This window comes from Cervus elaphus, chromosome 1 (assembly GCF_910594005.1).
Source record: "Cervus elaphus chromosome 1, mCerEla1.1, whole genome shotgun sequence".
Classification (NCBI taxonomy): domain Eukaryota; kingdom Metazoa; phylum Chordata; class Mammalia; order Artiodactyla; family Cervidae; genus Cervus; species Cervus elaphus.
Window position 1 is genome coordinate 68,388,196 of NC_057815.1, and position 24,509 is coordinate 68,412,704.

The 24,509-nt window shown below is 54.6% G+C and overlaps 1 protein-coding gene across 4 annotated transcripts in view; it reads right to left on the reverse strand.

Annotated features, from left to right (window-relative positions):
- GDPD5 (glycerophosphodiester phosphodiesterase domain containing 5) overlaps positions 1 to 24,509 on the reverse strand; it is an 86,515-nt gene that overhangs the window by 3,331 nt on the left and 58,675 nt on the right. For 3 of the 4 annotated variants that reach the window (XM_043907451.1, XM_043907441.1, XM_043907459.1), the window contains 14 exons: positions 23,240 to 23,343; positions 20,382 to 20,475; positions 19,511 to 19,570; positions 13,880 to 13,978; positions 13,481 to 13,574; positions 12,959 to 13,104; positions 8,830 to 8,912; positions 7,346 to 7,496; positions 6,587 to 6,805; positions 5,640 to 5,797; positions 5,259 to 5,406; positions 3,938 to 4,020; positions 3,382 to 3,396; positions 1,050 to 1,162 (listed from right to left, as the gene is read on the reverse strand). In XM_043907451.1, the coding sequence (XP_043763386.1) occupies positions 1,050 to 1,162; positions 3,382 to 3,396; positions 3,938 to 4,020; positions 5,259 to 5,406; positions 5,640 to 5,797; positions 6,587 to 6,805; positions 7,346 to 7,496; positions 8,830 to 8,912; positions 12,959 to 13,104; positions 13,481 to 13,574; positions 13,880 to 13,978; positions 19,511 to 19,570; positions 20,382 to 20,475; positions 23,240 to 23,343 (1,567 nt within the window). The remainder of the gene's footprint in view (positions 1 to 1,049; positions 1,163 to 3,381; positions 3,397 to 3,937; positions 4,021 to 5,258; positions 5,407 to 5,639; positions 5,798 to 6,586; positions 6,806 to 7,345; positions 7,497 to 8,829; positions 8,913 to 12,958; positions 13,105 to 13,480; positions 13,575 to 13,879; positions 13,979 to 19,510; positions 19,571 to 20,381; positions 20,476 to 23,239; positions 23,344 to 24,509) is intronic. The other variant, XM_043907469.1, reaches the window with a different exon arrangement.

Sequence of the window (24,509 nt, forward strand, 5' to 3'; positions counted from 1 at the left end):
AGTTAAGGTGAGGTCGTTAGAGCGGATTGGTGTCCTTGCAAAGAAGACAGCTTCAAACACAGAGATGCACCCGCGAGGCAAGGGGAGAGGCCAGGACCAGATCTTGCCTTCACAGCCCTGTTGACACCTTGATCGTGGACTCAGCATTCTGAACTGTGAGACGATGCATCTCTGTTTCTAAGCCACCGAGTGCGTGGTACTTTGTTACAGCCCTACTGTAACAAAGGCAAACCTATCTGTGACCCTCCTCTGCTTCCAGAACAAAGCCCAAGCTCCTGACCACACACTCAGGCCCAAGTGCCTCCCCAGTGCTGCCTTGGGGTGAGTCAGCCAGAGGCCCTCCAAGCCGTGCAGAATGACCTTGAGCTCTTGGTGCCCAGCAAGTAGTCCTTCCTCGCTGCCTCTGAACACATGCTGCTCCTGCCTGGAGTGCCCTTCCTTCCCTCTGCTTTCCCAGCGCTCACCTCAAACCCATCACCCAGGCCCCTCCTACCATCCCTTTCCATTTCAACGACATCACTCCTCACAAAGTGGGCCTGAAACCTTCCTTGCTGCCCCAGGGAGTGCTGAACCCCTCTCCTCCTTGCATCCCCATCTGTAATATCTAATTCTCCATGTATTTGTTTGTACAGCTGCTTCCTCCTTCAGTCTGGGAATGTCAACAGGCAGCAAGCGTGGTTGGGGGGGTGGAAATCAACATTTGTGGGATCCCTGTATGAACCAGGCATATGGCAGGATGGACCTTCAAAGCAGACTCCTCCCCCAACCCCTGCATGTCACCCTAGCCCCCCACCCCCCGGGGCTGACACTGAGCCACAGGACCTGGAGCTGATGGCTGCGGGTGGAGGGGTGTGTGTCTGTGTGTGTGTGTTGGTGTACATGTGCTTCTGTACCACTGTGACATGAAGCCAGATGGGTATACATATGTCTGTGCCATGTGCCTATCTGCATGCTGCATGTGAAATATGTGTACGCACACCCGTGTGCACCTGCGGGGTGCAGAGAACAGAGCCCAGAGCCCGTCTCAACCTGTGTGCGGAGTTGCACACCTGAGAAGATGAGCTTCTCCTTCATGATGCTGACGTCCCGGCTGGTCCGGCGCACTGCAGCACTCAGCATGATCTGCTCGGGGTTGTAGCTCCGGATGCCACCCAGGCGCCACCTGCAGAGACGGCCCCGTGGGCATCAGGTCCTTCCCCACCCTTCCTTGGAGCAGGGATCATGCCCACTTCCACAGACTCTCTGGAACTGGCCTGAGAGACCAGCAGGAATCTTGTCTGACTGCACAGATGGGGAAACTGAAGCCCAGAGAAGGACAGAGCTGGGACCTGATCAGAGTCCACTGACTCTCAGCCAGGGCTCTCCAGCTCTCTTACCTCCAGAACCCTACATCCGCTCCCCCTGCCCAGGAGGATGCTTAGGGGTTGGTTACTTATGCCTCAGGTGCCCCCAGTTATACACCTGGCTCTCTTTGGATAGGACAAATTTGGGGGTGCAGGCTTAATAGGCATGACCTGCCCTGGGGTACAAACCAATCCTGGGGAGTCCCAGCTGATGTCACCTATAGCTCCACCATAAGGACCAGGCTGAGCGAAGCCAGTGAGGAACCCCAGAGAGGAAGTAAAGGGGAGGAGGGAGGAGAGGGGAGACAGCGGGGATCTTGTCTTCACGGGGGGAACAGGCAAGGGTGCCGGAGTGACTTGGGGTGGGGCCTGCTGCTGCTTCGTTCCTACAGCCCTGGAAGAGTGGGGTGCATATCCCCTAATGGGAAGGGGCAGGCTGGAGTGTTATCCCTCTAATGGCTGGGGCAAGGTGAGGGCAAAATTAATCGAATGAGTTGAGGTGGTGCTGCATGGGGTGTGCAGGGACCAGGTGGAGCCAGGAGAACTCAGGTTCTTTGGTCCGGCCCAGAGCACAGTTTTTCTTGTTACAGTTCCTCTGAACTAGCCCCAAATCCCTGGCCTCCGAACAGAGATTTTTCCTGCAGTCTAAGAGAGGACGACTCACTGGACCCCCACCCCCACTCAGGGAAGTGGGGATCAGCTTGGAAACAAAACCCAACTCCCCTGGGGCCCTAAGCCCTGCTGGAGTGGGTGGACGGAGCCCAGACTCCACGAGAAATCAATTGTTTCCAGATGGGCTCAGCACAGCCAAGATGGACAGACAGATGGACAGGCAGACAAGTGGATGAACAGCAGACAGACAAGGGGAAAGCAGGAGGCAGAGGGGAAGGCAGCCTGCGCCCTGGCTGGGCTGGCCACCCTACACGTGCTCGAGAACAGCAGCAGGGTCTCATTTATCACTGCGTGCCTGGCACCAACCCCCATGCCTGCTGTGTGGTGGGTGCTATAAGGACTGTTGAGTGAATGAAGGGGAAAATGAGGCCCACGGGGAAATGATCTTCTCCCCCAGGGTCCTCTCCTCCATCAGGCCTCGCCTGACCCCCAGGAAGACAATCATGTCGCCCTGACGGTATCTTGAGAGCCCCAGCATGCCCACGGAGCACCCTGGGGCTCTGGGTGGAAGGTCCGACTCCTTGCCACAGGCGCAGCACAGCACCAACCAGCACGGGTGGGCATCTGCTGATGAGGGGATGGTGGAAATCCCAGGTAAACGGCCCTTCTCTGGGCTCAGTCCCACAGTCAGGGAGCCCAGGGCTCCTCCTGCTAGAAGCTGGTCAGTGAAAGTGCCTGACCTAGGAGGCACCTGACCAAAGGGGACTTCTCATCCTGAAAATCAACAGTAAACGCAGGAGGGAAGTGTCAGGCCCGGGTCTCTGCAGCGAGGTACATCTAGGACAGGAAGCTCAACCACTGGGGGTTCCTCCCAGGGGAAAGCAGGGGAGATGGTGCATATGGGGGAGAGGGGTAGGGTCAGAGTCAGAGACAAAGTAAAAGAGGTAGGAGAGACAGAAAGACAAAGAGTGAGCGATGGGAAAGGCAGATTAGGAGAAGGGAGGGCAGCAGGTGGGCAGGGAGAGACAGAACTTGGTAGGCTGTGCTCTGGGCGTTGGGAAGGCCTCGCCCAAAGTGCCAGGCTGTGGCGGGAGGTGTGGGGGGAGGTTTTGCCCAGGCAGAACCCCCTCCACAGAGGGAGACACTTTGGTGCTGAGAGAGGCCGGGTCAGCATCCTGCAAGGAAATGTCTGCGGGTGAAGAGAGAGCAGGGGGACACACACGAAGATGGGGAGAGAGCAGGAGGATTGCAGGGGAGAGGAGGGGAGTGAGGAAAGGGAGGAGGCTTCAGGCAGGGCCAGGGCGTGGGAGGGGGACCTGGGCCTAGGGCTCCGCGAGAGGCAGGCTTTCAGACGGAAGTGGAGAAGGAGGGTGGTGAGGAAGAGGGAGAAAGAGGAACAGGAGGAGGAGGACCACACCAGAATTACCTGATCAAGTGATAGCTGTGAGATGCCAAGAGTGCAGCAGAGAGAGGGGAGAGGGGAGAGAGGAGGGACATGCGCCGGATCAGAGCGGTATGGGGCAGAGAGAGAACGTCAGTCAAGAGTAAAACCCCAGCCCCTGCTCACGGCCCTAAAACCTCCCCGGGACCAACCCACTCCCACTGCGAGCACCACCCCAGCTGTCGTCCTGAAGGGTGGGTGGGGAGCTGGCACGAGAGCTGTGGGAACCGGGGCCCTGGGTGACACGGGGCAGGGGGAGAGCAGCCCAGAGAGGAGCGGAAACTCACCGAGGAGTTTACACAGCAAGTCTCCGCCCAGCCTGGCTCTGGGCTCCCTGCTGGGTGCTCATTCCAGAAGCCACTGGGCTCTGGCTGAGGGGCACGGACTGGGGGCCACTGGAAGGCCTCCTTCTCCCCTGAACAGGGCGGTCTGGTCAGGACGTCTCCCGGCCAAGGGCTCAGGAGGACATTCTCCCGGCTGGGGCGGGGACTGGCCTGTCTTGGGCAGGGAAGACCATGGAAGGCGGTCAGGGCCTACTCACTTCTGGAGTACGAAGATGCCAACGATGAGGGTGAAGGAGATCAGGTCGGCGGTGACCCACATGAGACAGTACTCGTCCGGGGGCTGTGGACAGACGGCCCGTGGCCAGCTTCCAGTCATGGTTGGTCCAGACCAGGGCTCCCGACCAAGGGGCCCATGGGCAGGGGGACCACGTGTCACCCTCAGAGAGGGGCAGAGGAGGACCTGGAGGGGGCTTGGGGTCTTGAGATGATATTTTGTAGGCCTGGGGTGTGGGGTGTGTGTGTGTGTGTGGGTGTGTAGGATAAAAGAGAGCCATGCAGTAGTCAGAGTAGAGGTGATGGTGTGTGCTAAACCTAGAGGATTTATGCGCTTCAAGGAGCTTAACGCGAGAGTCAATATATGAAAAACAAATAGATGAAAGGGTGTGACGTGATGAGCAGGTGCACCGGTGAGTGTAAAGACAGATGTGGCATCCATGGGGACAGAAGGGTATGTGTCATTGTAGGGTGTGAAGTGTGGGAGCTTCCCCACCAGAGGGCCAGAGAGGTGCCTAGGAGGGCAAAGCCTGCAGAGCGGCCAGGCCCCACACCCCCGTGATCTCAGGTGAACTGTGGAGGAGGGGTAGGGATGGGCCAGATGCACTTTCTGCTGTTGGTCAGCACCTATGGCCTGAAAATTAGTGTGCTTGTAGCTGCTGCTGCCACCATCAGTTATTTCATCTCATTCCGAGCTGAGCCTTTGGAGATTTTCAAGGACAATGGGCAGGTGGATAGAGATAATCACCCAAAACCTAGATGATTCACTGACACTGGCAATGTCTTAGCCATAATGAGACCCTCCATCTGCCTTTCATGACTTCAGGGAAGTGGCAGTGGGAGCTAGTGGATGGAGATCAAGGGTTCCCCAAGACCCCTGGTTGGCAGAGCTGGGACTAGCACTTGGGCCAGTCTTCAGATGCTTGACCAATTGAAATCTGGTTTCATTGGCTATAATCTCTGAGCAGATTTCAATGTTTCCTATTCTTGCCCTTATGTTGCCCTCTTTTCTCAGTTACTTTCCTTCCTTTAAAACAAAATGTAATAATCCTCAAAACCAAAAGAAAACTCAAGTAGTTGTTTATTTCTCTAGGGCTCTTGGTGTTTTTCCCATTTGGCTCAGGCCCAGGTTCCTCCCACCTCCCAGTGTCTCCTGACCTTAGGTCAGAAGAATCTTCCTCATGTCCCCCAAAGTGTTCCCTCCACCCCTAACACCTCACCAGAGACAGCCCCAAGTGTGGAGCCTGCTCCCCACTCCCAGGAGTCACAGGCAGCTCTCGGACCCCCAATAATCCTCCAACTCACCATGATCCAGAGTGGGGAAGGCACCTGGGACAAGGTGTGGGAGTTGTCGGAGGTGACGGACGGGACCCCCGCACACCACAGCAGGGAGAAGAGCCACGGGGCATTGACCGTGTAGAGGTTCACACTCAGGTTCCAGGATGCATAGTCCCTGTGGGGCAGCGACAGGGGCCGGTCAGCCCTCGGGCCCCTATGGGAAGCCTGTAAAGCATGGTCCTTCACACCCTCATACCATGCTCACAACTGATGGAAGGAACCTCTGCTGCCAGAGGGCCAAGCTCACACACAAGCCCAGGTCTGCCCGATGCTCTCCACCTCTCCTCTCTGAGCCCGGAGCCCGCGTGTCCAGTCCTCTGGGTGAGCCTGGGCGGGTGGGGTAGGCACCTGAGCTCCTGGCGGGACACCTGGGTGTAGCGCAGGTTCAGCCGCTGGATGTGGCTTCTCCTCAGGCTGGCGGCCGCCTCCTTGGAGCCTGACATCTGCTGGAAGCCGGGAGCCACCTTCCGCACGAAGGGTCTCTGCCTGCTGGGCAGCCACAGGACCTGCAGGCGGGAGAGAGGCAGCCTCTGATTTCTCTTCTGTAAATTGAGTATGTTCCGGGAGTTGGTGATGGACAGGGAAGCCTGGCGTGCTGCAGTCCACGGGGTCGCGAAGAGTCAGACACGACTAAGCGACTGAACTGAACTGAAAATGGGGAAGGGCGTCTGTCCCTCCTGGAGCACCTGGAGGGGTTAAAAGAGGCAGGACCTGGCACACGAAAGCCTACAGGTAATAAGGTGGTCCTCTGGACCATCTCCAGAGGACGTGGTCCCAGCCAAGGCTAGGAACTGCTCCAGTGACACCTCAGGGAGTTTTCCCTCCAGACCCTAGTCAGGACAAGATCGATAAACCCCCCAAAGTTCACTACTCTGCGCATGGACACCAGCGTCTACTGTGCTGCCATAGTTGGTATCTGATTCTTTTGATCCCCAGGTATTACACCCCGAGGATGTGGGCAACAGTTCACAGGAGTACAGTGTTCCCAAGAACCTGGCCCTGCTCCTGCCCTTTGTATACTTTAAAGGACCTCTTTGTTTCCCTCTTGTCCCCACAGTGACCCTGTCAGGGAGGTGTGGGGCATGCTACCCTCAAGTGTAGAAACTTGAGGTCTGGAGAGGAGTGATACAGTGAGTTTATTGCTGGAACTAGACTCCAGACAGGCCTGGTCTCCCTGGGGCCAGAAGCGGACTCCGCGGACCTCCTAGGGGGCGGAGCACTGGGTTGGGAGGAGCCCCCTAGGGGAGGAGCCTCCTAGGGGAGGAGCTGGGTGGGACTCAGCTTCAGGGCCTCACCTGGTGCTGGGGGAAGCCTGAGCGCAGAAGGGCCTCCAGCGTGATGTTGAGGAAGCTGGTGCGGTAGGGGTGCTCCCGCGGCGGGTCACGCAGGTTGAGCAGCAGCGTGGCATTGCCCTTGGCCAGTTCCAAGAGCTCCATTAGGCTGCAGATGGACTGGTTTTGGGCCTCCCTGTGGTCGGAGGGTGACAGGGAGCTGGCTGTCCAGAACGGGTCCGTCTATCAGAGATAGGGACACACATGGTGGCCTCACCAGTCCTATGGGGCCTCCACTTGCTTTCCTGGCTATGGAACTTGGAGACCCCTGAGCTGCCAGTATCTGCTGGTGTGTGCAAGTCAGGCAAACTGAAGGTTGTGGCCCCGTGGGGACTCTAGATTAACCCAACCTTAACCTCTCTATCCCAGTCTGCTTACCAAAAGAATGATTTGCTTGGAACATTTCCCAGACCCCAGTACGTTTCTCCTTTAGTAGCATTTCACATCAGAGTTCACCAACTTTATCTAGAGTTTTACAGTGTCAACAATTTTAACTATTACTATCACCATCAACGCTCTCCGGTAGGGGAGGCAGAACCAGAACAAGCAATGATAGCCACTGGGCCGCAGTGGCAGGAGCCAAGGAAGCCGCCAACCAGCCTGGCTGTGAGTCAAGGAAGCTGGGCGTGTGAGGATCGCCCGAGTGGCGGGCGGCCCCCGGTCCTCTCTGTGGAGTCCCACCCATGCTTTCCATGCCTAGGGCTGGGACAGGTGCTGCCAGACCTTCAGGAACCACTGGCCGGCGTTGAGCCTCTGCAGGACGGTCCAGTTGAGCATGGAGGCAGGCCTGCGGGCGAGCTCCGGGAACTCCTCCTCCACGTTGGTGGTGCGCCGAAGGGTGGCATCATGCATGAGGAAGGGCACCCCGTCCAGGCTGCGGGTGGATGGGGCCGCGGAGTTACTGCCCACCCGGGTCCCTCACCTGCTCCTCCCACTCTCTCCTGCCCACCCACTTACACCAGCCTACCAAGGGGCTCAGGAAGGCTCTGCCCCTCTTTGGCCTCAGGTTTCCTGACTGCACAGGGAAGTCAGTGGACTGGTAGGCGAATCCTTCTGGCTCTGTGGGTCAGACAGGGGTGGGGATGGCTGAGGAGGGAGGGCTGGGCCTATCAGTAACCTTGGAAGGCAGATGCTATCTCACTTGATAATGGGGAGACCTAGGCTGGAGACAGAAGTATCTTAACTCAAGGCCTACCAGCCACTAAGTGGTGGAACCTGGCTTAGAACCCAGTCCACATGATGCCATATGAGAAGAGGGAAAATGCAGACAAATTGCATCCCACTATCATCCTGGTCTCCCCGACTGCTGGCCATAAGCCCCATAAGGTGCCTAAGTGTGGAACAGTAAAAGGCACCCGTGCTCCCCTTCCTCAAGACATTTTTCTACCATCTCCTAGAAGAGTTGATAAACACACAATTCTGTAATGTCTACAATGGGAGTGGGGTCTTCATACTGTGGTACCCTAATTCAGTACCCTGCCCCCTCCCCTTCTCAGAGATGATGTCATCAGATTGGTATGGATTCTTCTTGCCCTTTATATAAATATTAATACATATTTATTTATCAACATGAAGAAAATGTGTCAATCAGTTTTATCTGGTCTTTAAAAATATAGCTGACATCACAGTGAATGGATCACTCAGGAACTTGCTGATTTCACTCATCAGAGTGTTTGTGCTCCATCTTGCTGAGCCATACAGATCTAATATTTCCATTAAGTGGATCAGTGGCAGGACTCCAGGTGCCAAACCTCCACTCTACTTGAACCAAGGGAGTCTGTTTTGTTCTGTACATATTTTACATCCTGGAGTATGGCACAAGGGGATTCCCAGGTGGCGCTAGTGGTAAAGCACCCACCTGCCATGCAGAAGACATTAGAAACATGGGTTGGGAAGATCCCCTGGAGGAGGGCATGGCAACCCACTCCAGTATTCTTGCTTGGAGAATCCCATGGACAGAGGAGCCTGGCGGGCTACAGTCCATAGGGTCACAAAGAGTCAAACACAACTGAAGCGACTTAGTGCACACACGCACGGCACATGGCATGAGATTTACTTGCACAAACATGGCGCCTGCCCTGCAGCGGGTAACCCAAGCCTCTGCTCTCCCATCCCCAAGACTCTGGGACCAGAGCTTTCTCCAGAGACCTAGATGTGGATGCATTGAGGAGGGGAAGAGGTGCTGTCCTCCCAATCCCCACACCTACCTGATGGTGACATCAGCCTGGAGTCCATACAGCTTCTGCTCTAGGGCCTTCCTGAAGGACATCAGCGTGTGCTCTGGGGCCAGCTGAGGGGGAAGGTGGTAGTGAGGGGAAAGCCAGGCTTTAGCTGCTGTGCCCATCTCCAGCCAACAGAAGTCTTTCATGCTGGGAGGCCGGGTAGGCCTGGTTCTAATCCCCCTCCTTCAAGCAGTAGCTGTGGGGCCCTGGGCATCCACAGAGCTTCTCTGAAGCTCAGTTTCCTTATCTGTTACATCATGCCTGTCTCACAGATTTGTTTTGGGGGGGTGAGGGGAGAGAGAAACAGGGTTGGTTAATGTTGATGAATATAAACGTGGAAGTCAGAGGGCATTTTTACAGTCTTCTGGCTCTATATAGTCTTGGGCTGAGCTGAATGCCAAGTTTCCTCCTGTTTATACTTTGAGTCCGGGTGGAGATCCCCAAAGGACAGGAGATGGTAAATAGCATGGCACAGTTTCAGTGGGATGACCGGTTTCCTTATCTATACAGATGTGAAAACACCATCTCTTAAAGCCCCAAGCATGTTGCTTGATATACAGTAAATGCTTAATAAATGACAGATGTTTCCCTACAGCATATAAATCAGAAAATCCTAGTCTTAGTCCTGACTCTGTCCTTAACTAGCTCTGTGGCCTTCGGTGCATCTCTTTATCCTATAGGCCTTGGTTTCCCCATTTGCTCCTTGGGGGTATAAGTACAGTGTTCTCTGAGGGTCCTTCCAGTTGGGGGAGTTGGGGTTCTCAGTCTCCCTCCCTAGTTGTTTAGTTTGATGATCTTGTCATACCCTTTTCTGCCACTAGGGGTCAGCACCATACCAAGGGTTGTCCTAGGACCGAGGGCAGTGTAGGATGGAGGACTGGGAAGACTTCCGGCAGTGAAGATGGATGGAAAGTGCTCCCATGGCTCGTCCCATTCCCACCAAGACATGCTCGTTCCCATCTTTTCTCCCTGTGGCTGTGCTGTTTCCCATTTCCCAGCACATAACATACTCCCCTCTTCTGGAAAGCAGCCTGGCGCAGCAAAGGCTTTGGAGCTGAGACGGAACAATTCTCCTTCCCAGTCACTGACCTGGGCCATCACTTCCCCTTCTGGACCTTTACAGTTTCTTTACTGTAAAATGGGTTAATGTTATCAAGCTCATAGATGAGGTAACAGATGTCAGCAGTCTCTGAAAGGTGTGTTTCTTTCTTCCCCTTTCTGCAGGGCAGAGGAGCCTTGGGGGAGATGCTACCTTGTTTCCCAGTTAAGTGGACTGTGTAAGACCCCACGGAGGCATCTAAGGAGAGGTGTGGACTTGGTGGAGTTCCTACTCGATCACTTCCAAATGCCCTGGCACCAGGCCTCCCACAAATGACCACCGGAGGGATACTGGCAGGCGGTAGACTATGGGTAGACACAAAGAGCATAGCAGTGGCTATGGAGACTCTTGGGGGACAGAGGAAGTGTTTGGGTGGGGCCAAGTCTCTTTTCTGGAGGCTTTTTAAACTCAGGTCTCTCTAGGTTAGGTGCTGACTTCCTGGAGAAAGAGGGTTCCCACTGCCTCAGGCCGAAATGCAGATGGGGTGTATTGTCAGAAATGTGCGAGTGTGGGGTGGTCATCACAGACTCGTGGTGGACCACTGTGCTTCCGAAGCTCAACTCTGGAGTCAGTCTGACCAAATATTACAGTATGCACACACACACACAGAGGTCCCCCCCGACAGGAATGACACCCAGATACCATCTCCAAGACAGGTATGAGCACTTGGGCTTACCACACATAGATGTGTGAACCTCCCCCAGGCTGATGTATACAGGTATAGATACTGATACTCATGCATTTACAGTGACACAAGAAAGAGTTGTGTCAAGACACCTACACCAGCCCCTTAAGGAGCGCTACTAGGATGCAATCAGCCAGATGCACAATGGGGAAATTCTACAGGACAAATGACTCAGTTTCTTCAACAAATAAACATATGGGAAAAAAGGGAAGAAGATTATTATAGACTAAAAGATATTTATGGACAAGGACACGGCAACCCTCTCCAGTATTCTTGCTGGGATAATCCCATGGACAGAGGAGCCTGATGGGCTATAGTCCATAGAGTCACATGGCTGAAGCAACTTAGCACAAAAGATACTTAGCTCAGTTGGTAAAGAATCCGCCTGCAATGCAGAAAATCCCGGTTTGATTCCTGGGTTGGGAAGATCCCCTGGAGAAGGGAAGGCTACCCACTCCAGTATTCTGACCTGGAGAATTCCATGGACTGTATAGTCCATGGGGTCACAAAGAGTTGGACACAACTGAGTAACTTTCACTTCAATTTCAACTACAAAAAAACATTTTAGAGACAATAAAGGAAAACTGAGCAGTGATTCAGTATTAGATAGTATTAAGGAATGATCATGAATTTGGTTAGGTGTAATAATGGCATTGTGGTGGTGGTTCCATTTTTAAAGTCTTTATGCATTAGAGATACACCCTGAAGTAAGTATGGGTAAAATGATACAGTGTCTGGGATTTGCTTTCAAATATTAAAGTGGGGGGAGGGGACAGGGGAAAGAAAAATCAGAGAAATGGATGAAACAAGAATGGCAAAATATTGGTAAGTGGTGAAGGTGGTATTGGATTCATTATACTATTCATTCCACTTCTGCTAAAAAAACAACCCACACGGGGCCATCTCGCTCCTTCCCTTTGCCCCCTCCTTCCTGCCTCAGCACACTCTCCAGAGCAGGTGGGATGGGTAATAAGGGCCATGGAACGAAGAGCAGCTATAAGCTGGGGCCCTGCTTCCTGGAAGGTTGCGCTTCTAATTTATCTTCACAAAAGCCAGCAGCAGGGAGGCTTGGAAGGGATCAGCAACCCCCTGAGACACATGGACGGCATGCGGCAAAACTGGACCCCAAATCCAGATCCCTCTGATGGGAAACGATGGCCTTCCCAGCTGGTTGCCTCCAGGTGCTGGGAGCAAGCAGCACAGGGTGTGACGGGAGGACACCAGGCTCCAACTCAGGGGCACAGGTCTCAGCCTTATCTAGGAGATGGGCACAGTAATACCCCCATATGCAGGGCGCTTAGGACCTTCAGGGTGATTTGCAGCCCTGCCAGACTCGACACCTCCTTTCAATGCTTCCTTTGTGAGACTCCCTTAACTACCCTGAAATTCAGTGAAACGGTGGACCTCCTAAAGACCCTCACAACCAAGAAAAGCTCTCAAGAGCCCTCAAACGCCCTCTGGTGGTGAAGAGAGGTACTGCCTCTGTTAAGAACAACGCTTCAAGGCTTCCATAGGTCAGGAAACCCAACCTAAGGAAGCAGGAGGGCTTGCCCAAGGAAACAGGGAAGTATAACTCTTAATTTCTGTAAGCCAGACTCCTGTCTAGGCACATCACACATGCTAACTGACTCCTGCTTTTCGTGGCCCTATGGTGCAGGCACTCCCATCATCCTGGGGTACTAGATGAGGAAAACAGATACAGTGAAGATGGACTTGGTCCTGACTCCCACAGCTGCCAAGGTGCCTGGAAGCCTGGCTCCGGAGCATACTCACTCCTTTGAGGGGGAGGGCCTACTGTGGGATCACAGGGGTGGCAGAGAAGGAGCAGGTGCTGACTTTGATGCCTTCCTCCTGTTTCACCCTGGTGCAAATGTTTTCCTTTAGCAGTGGGCCTGGGGCTGCACCCAGCTCTCCTGCCCACAGGAGAGAGAGCTGTTGCTTCATCCCGGCCCTGGGAGCCTGCTTCCCTCCCCACACCCAGCATCTCTCTCTTTCTCTCTTGGGCCTTCCTAACCCACAGCCTCACAGTGTCTTTCCAGGGCCCTCAGGATAAAAATGAAATCTTTTAAGCAGGATGCCTTCAGGCTCTTCAGGACTTGATCCCACCCAAACTCTCTAGTCTTTACACCAATCCTTTCCATATACCACCCCCCGCCCCCACCACACACACATCATCGCCAAGAAGGGCTAAAAATCCTTGCTATTATTATTATACCCATTTCCTTGCCAGCTCCTCCCTACCAGGAGGATAGGTTTTTGCCTGTCTCCCTCTGGAATGGTAGCTCTGCCCACCCCTCACCCAGTCTTCAGGGCCCACAAGTGGCACTCACCATGGGGGCCCCGCGGTGGCCGATGAGGGCAGGTTTGGGGCCCAGGTCCTTTTTCTCCATGATGCAGGGAGAGGAGATGGTGAGAGGGGCCAGGTAGAGGGCAAACACCACGGTGAAGAAGGTTCCGAGAATGGCTATCTGGGAGGCTGTAGACACGGGCGCAACCGTGAGCCCCATGCAGCAGGGCAGGGCATGCCAGAGCCCTCCTCCCTACACCGGTCTGGACCCTGACACTCTGAGGGGGCCCCTGCACCAAGAGGACCCCTCATTCTTGCTGCAAAAGTGAACCTGGCCTCTAACTCACACACAGATGTAGAGACACAGAAGAGGAAACATGCAAGGCTGAGGCTGTCACCTCTGTGCAACCTGCAGTCCACTCCGAACCAGGACTCGCCATGCTAAAAGCAAGGGCCCCACCGTATCCCCAGGCTGCCCAGGTACAGTCCAGGCGGGGGCAGGACAAGCTGGCCTTGGTACTTGGAGCACATGGGTGGGGGACAGGTCCTGCCCAGTCATACTTACAGGACCGCTCTGCACGGGCAAACTGTCCTGCCACGATCCAGGAGAGCGCTGTGACAGCCACCAGGGCCCCCACATGCAGGAACGGCGCTGTGCCCTTCGGAACAGGAAGGGGCAAGAGAGACTGTCAGCTCCCAGCCGAGCCGAGGATGCTGACCACCAGCATCCTCCCAGCCTATCTCTATCTGTGGGGCAGACAGCTGTCTCCATTTTTCCGCGGAGGACACTGGGAGTCCAGGGACCCTGGGTGCTAGAATCCTCCCTGTCTCTGAGTTGTTCTGTGATGTGGACCCTTACCCCCGCCTTCCGGACTTCAGTCTGGAGGAATGGGAGTGACCTAAAGGCGCTGTCTTGTTCTGAGGGTCCTGGGGAACCAGCCGGTAGGCTCCCACCCCCACTCACCTGCAGGGAGATGAGGAGCACCTCCCACTCGTCCTCCCACAGCTGGGCCACAGCCGACATGGCCACCACGGTGGCCACCAGGATGGCCACCAGCCCGATCTGTAGGGGGAGAGCCACCAGACGGTCAGGGGGCGCCAGAGCCTGGACAGCCCAAGGGTCCCCCGTGTGTGGGGGAGGGAGAGAACAGGTGCAGAGACAGAGGGAGGGGCCGAGACACGGATGGGGAGAGTGGGGCGTGCAAGAGAGGCCGACCTAGCAGGGCAGAGGCAGGTAGATGACAGTGAGAGAGACAGAGGCAGGAGGAGGCAGGCGGGTGGGCCCGGCAAAGAAGGGACCACGAGAGAAACAGGAGGGTGGAGAGAAGACGGGTGGCCTGGGCTGCAGACATGGCCCCAGGGCTCAGGGTGTGGGGAGGGAAGACACTCAGCAAACGGGGGCCTCCTGGTGCCCAGCAGGTCCCATTCCAGGCCTTGCCCACCCTCCCAGCCACCTTTCATCCTGCGTGACATGTGAAGAAATCAAGGCTCCCCTGGAGCTGGGGCGAAGGGTGACTTGCCCAGGTCACAGGGCAGAGGGCTGAGGAGCCAGGTCCTCTGCGGGAGCCTGACACCCAGTCCACCTTCCCCACAGCCTTCAGGCGGGAGCAAGCAGAGGGGAGGCAGGCGGCGGCCGCATGCGCCCTGTCATCAAGGCGCGCTCTCAGTCCCAGCCTCCCGGCTTCCAGCCTCTAATGAGTTATGGGAGCTGCCCTCCCAGAGAAAGTAAGGAGCAGAGCTCTGATGGAACCTTTGTGGGACAGAAAGCTGTGGGGACAGACAGGATCTGACATGTATCCTGGTAACACAAGATGCTTCCCCACACTAAGCGATGCCTAGCATCTCGTTATTTAGCCCCCAGGGTCCCCGCCTTGGGCCCTGGGTCTACATCTCTGCACAGCCAGGCTGGTCTCGTAAAACTCAGGTCATGCCTTCACCCCGAAGCCTTCCACAGCCCCCAGCTCCACGAGGCGCCAGCCAGGACCACCTCCGGCCCCCCTGATTCCCTACTGCCTGCTCCCAGCGGTTCTCTGTGCCAGCAGGGCTCTCGCCCTCTGTCTCTCCCTTCAGTGCCTTTTCCAGCGGCCGCAGCATCATTCCCAGAGCCCTCCAACAACCAAACAGGCTCTAAATTGAGTTTCTGGCTCGTGAGAGCAGAGACGGCAGCTGATCCATCTTCGTTCCCTGCCAGGCAGGGAAGATTCATTCTTGTCTGGGATTAAGGTTTCCTTTGGAGGTTTGTCGTTCTGGCCCATCAGCCTGGAAACAAATGTTCTAATAAGAAGCAGTAATAAGGCTGAAATGGGTAGGAACCCTTATGGACTGTGACAGGCCGGCCCAGAAGACATAGGAATAAGAGATATGAAGGTGCATGGAGGGCCCAAGTGTGCCCTGGGTCTGTGGGAGGCCCCTTCACTTTTTCCTCATGTTTATCCTTGTGAAAGCCCAGTCAAGATGTTATTGTCTTCATTTCACACATAGGAAAACGGGGCTCAGAGAGCATAACGGTTTGCTTGGACATGTAGCTTTGAGCGGGCAGAGTCAGAAGCAACCCCCATTTTGCCTGTCTTGGAGGTCAGGCTCTTTCTGGGGATCTGCCCTCACAGTGCAGTGGAGGGAGCCCCAGGGAGCATCCTCTCGACCCCCCCCCCAACATGCAGGGTCCCTGCCCCCAGCTCCAGGGCACAGCAAGCATCTCTGGAGGGTCACTCCCTGAGCGTGTTTTATTATAGTAGTTAACTGCTAGTGGAAATACTTGTGATAAAACTGATTTCCCAGGATCATAATGCAATGAAAAATTTTATCCTCTCTGAACTTGGCAGTTGCCATAGTGGCAACCATTATGCTCTGCAGCATTATTGCAGTGGTCAGCGCCTGTGGGATTTCGCCACACATACTGTGTCCTGAAGCCACGGGAGCAGTGCTGACTCCTGACAACTAGACTGCCATTCCTCAAGTCTGACTGCAAAGGATACATCCCACCCAGAAAGTGGGGAAAGCCCAGGGGAAGCCTCAGAGAAAGTGGTCTTTGGTTTTCCGTGCTGGAGGCACTGCGGTTTGTGATGACAGCCGGAGGGATGGAGGATACAGGAGGTATGTCCATTCATTCACTGAGCCCTGCCTGGGTGCTGGGACCCAGGAGGAGTTGGAAACCAGCCTTGCCAACACATTGGCCTCTTGGGAAGGTGATTAGAATCTGGGTTCTGTGTGGTTTAAGTCGCAGATGATCGGCCCAGGGTTCAGGGACCCACTCATGTCACATTCCTTGGTGACTGTGCCTAATGGGGGTGGTTACCCTCTCAGAGTGTGTTTCCTGAGCTGTAGAGATGGGTAGCGTGAGCACCTACCTGAAAGGGGTTTGGAAAGATAAATGAGAACATGCAAGTGAAATGCTTAGCACCATGGCTGGCAGCAAAATAATCAATGCTTACTAAATGTTGTGTTAGTCGCTCAGACATGTCCTACTCTTGTTAGTAACACAATTTTTTAAAAGTGGGCATGTTTTTCCCTGGGGGTGCAAGGGTAAGGAATATGCCCGTTAATGTAGGAGATGCAGAGTTGTGAGCTCAATCCCTGGGTCGGGAAGATCCCCTGGAGAAGGAAATGGAAACCTACTCCATTATTCATGCCTGGGAAACCCCATGGACAGAGGAGCCTAGAGGGCTATAGTCCATGGGGTTGCAAAGAGTCGGACACAACTTAGCACCTAAACAACAACGGCAGCATCAAAAGGAATGAAATAATGCCATTTGCAGCAACACAGATGGACCTAGAGATCATCAAACTGAGTGGAGTAAGTCAGACAAAGACACATTTCATATGATATCACTTATATGTGGGATCTAAAAAAAAAATGGTGCAAATGAGCTTATTTACAAAATGGAAACAGAGTCACAGTAAGTGACTTATGGTTACTTTACCACAGTAAACTTATGGTTACCAAGGGGGAAAGGGGTGGGAGGAATAAATTGGGAGATTGCGAGATATATATATATATATACTATATATAAAATAGGTAACGAATAAGAACCTACTGTATAGCACAGGAAATATTCTATAATGACCTATGTGGGAAACAAACCAAAAGAGTAGACATATGTCTAAACTGAATCACTTGGCTGTACATCTGAAACTAAGACAACATTGCAAATCAACTAAACAAAACCACACTGAGGTACCATTTCCACCCACTGGGAATGGCCAAGTCAGGAAACCCCTGAACACTTTGTGGGCAAGGGTGACTTTACAAGCACAGCCATGTATTCTTGCTTGTGCGCACTCAGTTGTGTCCGATTCTTTGTAGCCCGCCAGGCTCCTCTGTCCATGAGATTTCTCAGGCAAGAATAGTTGAGGGGGTTGCCATTTCCATCTCCAGGGGATCTTCCTGACCCGGGGATCAAACCTGCATCTCCTGCATTGCAGGTGGATTGTTTTACTGCTGAATCACCAGGGAAGCCCATACATAAACTATACTGCAATTAAAAAACAAATACTACCAAAAAAAATAAAGTTAAGATGCAAAATGAGGGTATAATAGGCTACCACTTGTGTTTAAAGAAAAAGGAATGTGTATGTATGTGTGTGTACATACACACATCTGCATGTGCTTAAATATCTCTGGAAAGATAATGGGGAGATTTACATTTTGTACTTCTTTGTACCTTTGTAATGCTGAACTGTGTCAATGTATTAATGGTCAAAAGTTAGGTAAAACAACTCCTCTCCCAAATAAAAATTCCTTAAAATCTTAGAATAAAACTATAGAGTCTTACAAACAGAGGGGTAGAATTTGCAGCTCCTACTTGACTACTGAGCCCCAGGGAGCTCCTTCCCTCCTGGTGCAGTGGATCCAGCTAAGCATCAGCTGGAAGGACCTTCCTCATGCTGAGATCTCTTGGGAGGGATCAGAGGGGAGAGGAAGGCAGGACTGGCACCCTGGGAGCTGGCACCAGTGCAGATGAAGGGATCTGAGACCCTGCCCCCAGGAGAAGACTCCCTGTGCTGCTCTGCTGCCCTGGCTGGCTTGAGCCTCCAGATGCCTCTCCGCTGGGATCAAGCAGGTGTGCCCTGGCCTGCTGAGAGCCAGGCATGCCCCAGAGGAGGGGGCTGCGGTGTGCACCAGCCCCTCCTGGGATGCCCACAGGTGTCATCCTTTCAAGTGTCAGCTTTGCAGCTGGGAAAAGAAAGTCCCTCACAGAGAAGACTTCAGAAGCGCAGAGGAGATCTTAGGAAAGAGTGATGAGCAAGAGGAAGGTGGGAGGGGACCAGAGGCGGCTCACTGCTCTTTATCCCTCCAGGACTTTAGTCACCTGGGTCTGACTCCCCAGCTCCAGACCTTGGAGGCATGCCTGGATGCCCACAGGCACCTCCCACTCCATGCAGCCCAAGTGGAGCTCAGCACATCCTTCTTCCAGTTCCCATTCTTTATCCTTTTAGTTGGAAGTGAGCCCCTCCCCTCAGAGTCACTCTGGACCCATCTCACGGGCTTATGATTATTCCTGGACATTTCTGCCTCTTCTTGAATGGCCAGCCCATGGAGTCAGGCTCTGGGGAAAGAGAGGTGACCTGGCCCTCTCTCTGGGGCCCTGGTGTGCTCCTGGGAGGGAGGGCCTCTCTCTGGGTCAGCTCTGTGCCACTCCTGAGCCCACTGGGGTCTCAGAAAGAGCAGGAGGCATCAGCCACGTGCACTCCACATGATGTGTGCCATGAACAGTGAGCCAGAGAGTCAAGGCTCTGGAATGTATGATGCCTCTTTGCTTTGGGTCCAGCCCTGCGTGGGCACTGGGGACACGGAGATGGAAAGTCAGTTCTGGTCTCTGCACGGAGCTCCTAGAATAGGGAGGGTCGGGGTCAGGGAGCCAGATGGAAATGGACAATGAGAGGTCAGGACTGTGGCCGGGGAGACTTAGGGGACTGGGGGAGCCTGAGAAGCTTTGTGTAGGTGGAAGGAAAACCAAGGAAGGGTCCAAAAGAGAGAAAAAGGGAGGCAGGAGCGAAAACATAAAGCAGAGAAGAGGCAGCCATGCTGGGAGGGCCTGAGATGTCTCATGTGGCAGAAGCCGAGGGTGACGGTCCCATGACAGCAGTTGGGAGAGATCAGCAAGGGGCCAACCTGCTCAGGGCCTTAATGTCTGGAGGGAGAGCTTGGATCATCCTGGGAGCAATGGAAGCTGTGGGAAGGGCTTTAAACTGGGAGTCATATCACTGAATCAGAGTTTTAAGATGAGCTCATGGAAGAGAAAGAGAGGATGAGACTTAAGTCAGAGCCAGCCAAAGAGCTGGAGCTGTGACCTACGCTCGTTAACCGCACGGCTGTAGATCTAGGAGCCTGGACCCTCTACTTATTAAGTTGGAAACCTTGGCAAGTTACTTAACCTCTTTGTACCTCAGTTTTCCCAGCTGCAAAATGGGATGATAACAGCACTTATGCTGTAGGGCTGCTGAGGGGCAAATGAGTAAATACAATCCACTGTTAGCTCCCTGAACAATGATAACCATGATTCAGGGGAGGGAAGATGTGTCCGGGCTCTTCCTCTGCTGCTGTGGCCTCCAGCCTCTCCCCTCCTCCCTGAGCCCCTGTGGAGGCACTCCTTACCTTGTGCAGCCAGTGCAGGTTCATCTGTTGCCCCACGGCGATGTGACATAGTGCCAGGACCTGAGGGAGGGCACACGGCAAGAGTCAGGCATCACGTGTGACCCAGGTTTCTGCCAGTTCCCCAGACACCCTGCTCCCCATGGCTCTCTGGGCCTGGCTCAAGCAGTCAGCTAACCAGCAAACCATTCTCATGCCCAGCCCTGCTCAGCCCCACCCAAGCCTGGCCTCCTCCCAGATTATTTCAGGTTCCTCCAGGTTCCTTCTCCTCTAGGGTTTTTCCCTCAAGAACTCATTGGGCCCTGCTGCACTTGGGCTGCCTAATTCATGTTTTGGGAGTTTCAGGGCCCAGGATTCTGAAGCAGACTTGAGCCTGTCCCCCAGGAAGCCTGGAGAGTTGCTCTGATGCTCACTCACTAGGGTAAAGAATCTGCTTGCAATTCAGGAGACCTGGGTTTGACCCCTGGGTCGGAAAGATGTCCTGAAGAAAGGAATGGCAATCCACTCCCATATTCTTGCCTGGAAAAATTCCATGAACAAAGGAGAGTGGCGGGCTACAGTTCATGGGGTCACAAAGCGTTGGACATGACTAAGCAGGTAACACACACCCAGGAGCTCCCAGGCCAGCCTGGGGACTGAGTTGAGCCTGAGGGAGCAACATGTTGGAAGCAGGTACCAAAACAGAAGTTCTTGGAAGAGGAAGTCTGCAGTGGGGCCTAACAATGGGATGTCCTCACGGGGTCGGGGAAAAACATGCCAGAATGGGGCAAAGAAAGAGAACCTCCCACCTTGAAGGAACCAAGCCCCAGAGGCCCAGAGAAAAGCCAGCCATCCTCCTCAGACCAGGGTGGGGCCCTCCATCAGCCCCATGTACCTGGAGGCCAGCAATGTAAGTGAAGGCAGCTGCTGTGGTCATGAGGATGGGCACGGACCAGTCACTCCAGTAGCCCATGCGGTTGTAGAGGTACCTGCCAGGAGGAGAAGGGGCAGGGGTCAGACCTCCACCAGGGAGCCTGGATGCTCCCTGGGGCCTGCCAGCTCTCAGCTCTCACACGGCTTGCTCAGGTACTAGACTTTGGCCCTTCAGTGAGGAGGTCACTGCTTCCCTGGTCATCAGTCAGCCTGTGGAGGGCTCTTGGGGACACCTGGGCGTGGCAAGAAGCATAAACAAGAAAACAATTTCCCTTAATTCTACTGCCCAGAAGTAACCATCACCAAAACCCTGCTGCCTTCTTCCAGTGGGTGCCCCGCCTCTGCTTATATATTTGTGTAAACAGCAAAGCCGGGACCCCGCTGCATACAGCACAGGGTCAGAGTTCAGGCTTTGGAGGGAGGAACTAGCAGATTCAAATCCCCCGGCTTGCAGGACGCCGGGGAAGTGACAGGCTTCCCTGACTCTAAGATGCCACTGATTGTGACATTCATCTCAATTTCAATGTCATTTCAATGATTTTTGAAAAGATGAAGTCTTAGGATCGATAACATGTAATACCTGACTTCCCCGCACTGTTCCTCATCTACAGGACAGAATAACAAAGTGCCCTTCCTAGGGTTTCCTGAGGATGAACTTTATGTGAGGAACAAGGTAAGTACTCAACTCTCTGCTTATTAACATAAGCATCTACTGATGTCAGTAAAAGCCTGAGGAAATGTGATTTTTCTCATAGTCACGCGGTCTTCTGTTGAACTAATGTACTGTATGAAGCCAACTTCCTACTAATGACAATTAATAGTTTCCAATTATTCACTATTATAAATTAACAAAAAAAACTCTTTGGCACATACGTTTCTGCATTACTAATTATTTCGTCAGGAGAGACTCCTACAGATGGAATCACAGGACCAAAGGGAATGAGCTGTTTTTAGGGCTCCTGTTAGAGCCTGATAAGTTGTTCTCCAGAAAGACTGAACCACCCACACCCTCCCTGTATACGTGGGGAAACTGAGGCTCAGAGAAGGCAGCAAGCAACGTGCACAGGGTCATCAGAGAAAATGAGCCAGCACCAGGCAGCTTCAGGCCTGCTACCCTCTTGGGGCTTCTGAGTCCCAGCACTACTCCAGGAAACCGAGGAGACTGGCTGAGGGAGCTGCAGGTCCCCAGACCCTCCCCGAGCACAGGCAGGCCCTCCCTCTGCGGCCTCCCCAACACGGCAGCATCTGTCCTCTGCTTGAGCTGCCCAGCGATGGGGAGCTCAGTCTGGGCAGAGCGGGGTGGCCCGGTGGACCACATGGTACAGTCAGGCAGTTTAAGTCCCTGTCCCAGATCTGACTGCATCCTGCTGTGTGACTACAGAAAGGCTACTTAACCTCTCTGAGCCCCAGTCTCTGGGACTGTCCTAATATGTGCACGTGGCACTAGCTGGTTGTATGGCCGCAGGGCAGTCCTGTCCCTCCCTGGGCCTCAGCTGCTCCTTCTGTACGTGACAGCGTGGCCCTCCACTGGGGCAGCAGACCGCAGCTCAGCAGAGCCATCCAAGGAGCTCAGGGAAGGGCCAGCAGGGAATGCTCCCACTTGCCCACAGCAGTGCCTGTGCTTTGGATACCTGCAAGGATGAATAATTTATTTATGGCATTTAATAAAGGCCAGAGGCCACCTCTGGGACTTGGCTGGGGCTCCGGCTCATCTCGCCGGGCTGTGGCGGGGCAGCAGCCTGTCCTTTATTGAGATCATTAATCACAGCAGCACAGCCTGGTGCCACGCAGAGGGGAGCCAATGCCAGACTCCATGAACTGAGTCTTAGGATCACTACAAAATCCTCCAACCACAGCCCATCAGAAGCCCAGAGTCCAGAAACCGTAAATTCTAACATCATGACCACCTTGCAGCTGGAGATTCAGCCTCCCAGGAAGCGTCCTCGGGTTTAGGGGAGCCTGGAGCCCTCGCACATCCATCATCTCGTTTTGTCCTCAGAAAGACCTGCTATCGGCTAGCGCTCTGCTATCCCATTTTACAGAAGAGGACACCAAGCCTGAGAGAGGACTCACGCTCCTGTGCCCATGGTCACACTGAGCTGAACTTCTAACCAAGAGGAAAAGACAGCACCGGAGGGCAGGGACCACTGGCTGCCAAGCCCCAACTCTGCCCCCAACTGGTTGTCTGGACTTGGGCCTCAGTTTCCACGCCTGTCAATGGGCAAGTTCCTATTAGAGCTGGGGGAACTTCTCCTGTTCCATGCCTTCCACTGTTTGACAAAGGCAGGCCATGGGGGAGCGAGGGCAGGGGGTGAAGAAGAAATAGGTGCCCTTGTGCACCCAGCCCCAGACATGTCCTTGGACCTGAGGCTGCTGCCCACAAGGGACCCTGAGCTTTCCCAGAACCACACCATCTGCCAGCCTAGCCCACGGCCCTGCTCAAGGAGGCAGGAGGCCTGGGGTCGGGGACCACCTCCTCTGCTGAGGTCTTGGTTTCTTTGGGCTTTGGAGTCCTTGTCCACAAGGGGTCCAGAGGTCCCAGCTCCCAGCCGAGCCCCTGCCCTGTCTACATTCCTATTTCCATGATAGCAGCAGCAGGAAGGCGCTCCCTGTTCTCTCCAGCTGGTCTCAGCTCCCCTAAGCCGCTGTTCTCTCTAGAGGATTACTCCCTCAAAGGCTACACAGAGAGCTGGTGGCCAGTGGTGGCCGGGCCCTGAGGACCAGCCCGGGAGAGAGGTTCCAACCCATCCCTCACTCCCGACCCCAGTCTCAGCCACCAGATGCCCAGTCCCCAGGCCCTGCCCCCTGGTCCCCACTCACCAGTTGAATTCATCGTAGTCATTGTGGACTTCCCACCAGAAGTAGAGCCAGGTGAGCGTGAGGCCGAAGGTGAAGGTCAGCAGCAGGAACCAGAGGCGCTCCCACTGGAGGGGCAGAGTGAGGACAGGGGTCAGTGGGGGCGAGGCTGGCCCTCAGGCCACCCTCCCCCTTGGTAGCCCAACCGCCAGGCTGGGTGCACAAGGGCACCTATTTCTTCTTCACCCCCTGCCCTTGCTCCCCCACAGCCTGCCTTTGTCAAACAGTGGAAGGCACGGAGGAGGGGAAGTTCCCCCGGTTCTAGTAGGAACTTGCCCATTGACAGGTATGGAAACTGAGGCCCAAGTTCAGACTACCAGTTGGGGGCAGAGTTGGGGCATGTTAGCCAGCGCTCCCTGCCCCTCTTCACACGGGTGGGGACTCGAGGCTCAGAGAGGGGAATGAGCTGACCAATATCACCACACCCGGAGTCACAAAATGATGGGGAACCAGAGCAGGGTCGAGGGTCCACCCCAGAGCTGGGCGCTTAGTACTGCAGCCTCAGGCCCTTCCCGTGTGCGTCCGTCTCCAGGACCAAAGGCTACATCTGCCTGAGCCTCCACACTGGGAGGGTGATCCCGGGTCCGAGTGGTCACATTCCTCACCTCCTTCCTTCCTACACACACCTGCAAGGCAGGTGTTCTTCCTCACCTCTGCTCCTGCTACACCCTGGCCCAGAGAGGTCAAGCAACTTGCTTGAGACAGCAAGTTAGAGAAGGATTAAAGAGCAGTGCCCCAGCCTCTAGACTTGAAGGAATGTGGTGTTCTACCACCCCCACCAGGGGTCAGCCCCTCTCTCTCAAGGGGCCCAGGGGGTGGGGATGGGGGCAGTGTGTGTGTGGGGTGGGTGGAGGGGGTCCTGCTGACGCCACCTCGGCTGCTTCCCCCAGAGGTCTGCAGGCACTTCCGGCTGGGTCCTCGGGTGTACCCCTGCTTCCATCTGTCCCCTTATCTCAGAGGCACAACAAGCTTGGAACATCCTGCTCTCTGGGAAACTTCTGAGATCATGAGCACAAACAACCGCTCGGAGGGGAAGTCAGTGGAGGAGAGACCCAAGACCACCCCCCACCTTGAGAGGCTGGAGGGCTTGGAGAAGCTCAGCGTCTCTCATCCAGCCACTATCTGGGGCCCCTGCAGCTTTCCTGGCATCTCTGATCCTTCTTGCACCGCACAGCCAGCTTGGAGCTACAGTTTTAAGCCCAGTTTAACCTCTCGATGTCTCTGTCTAGAAAGC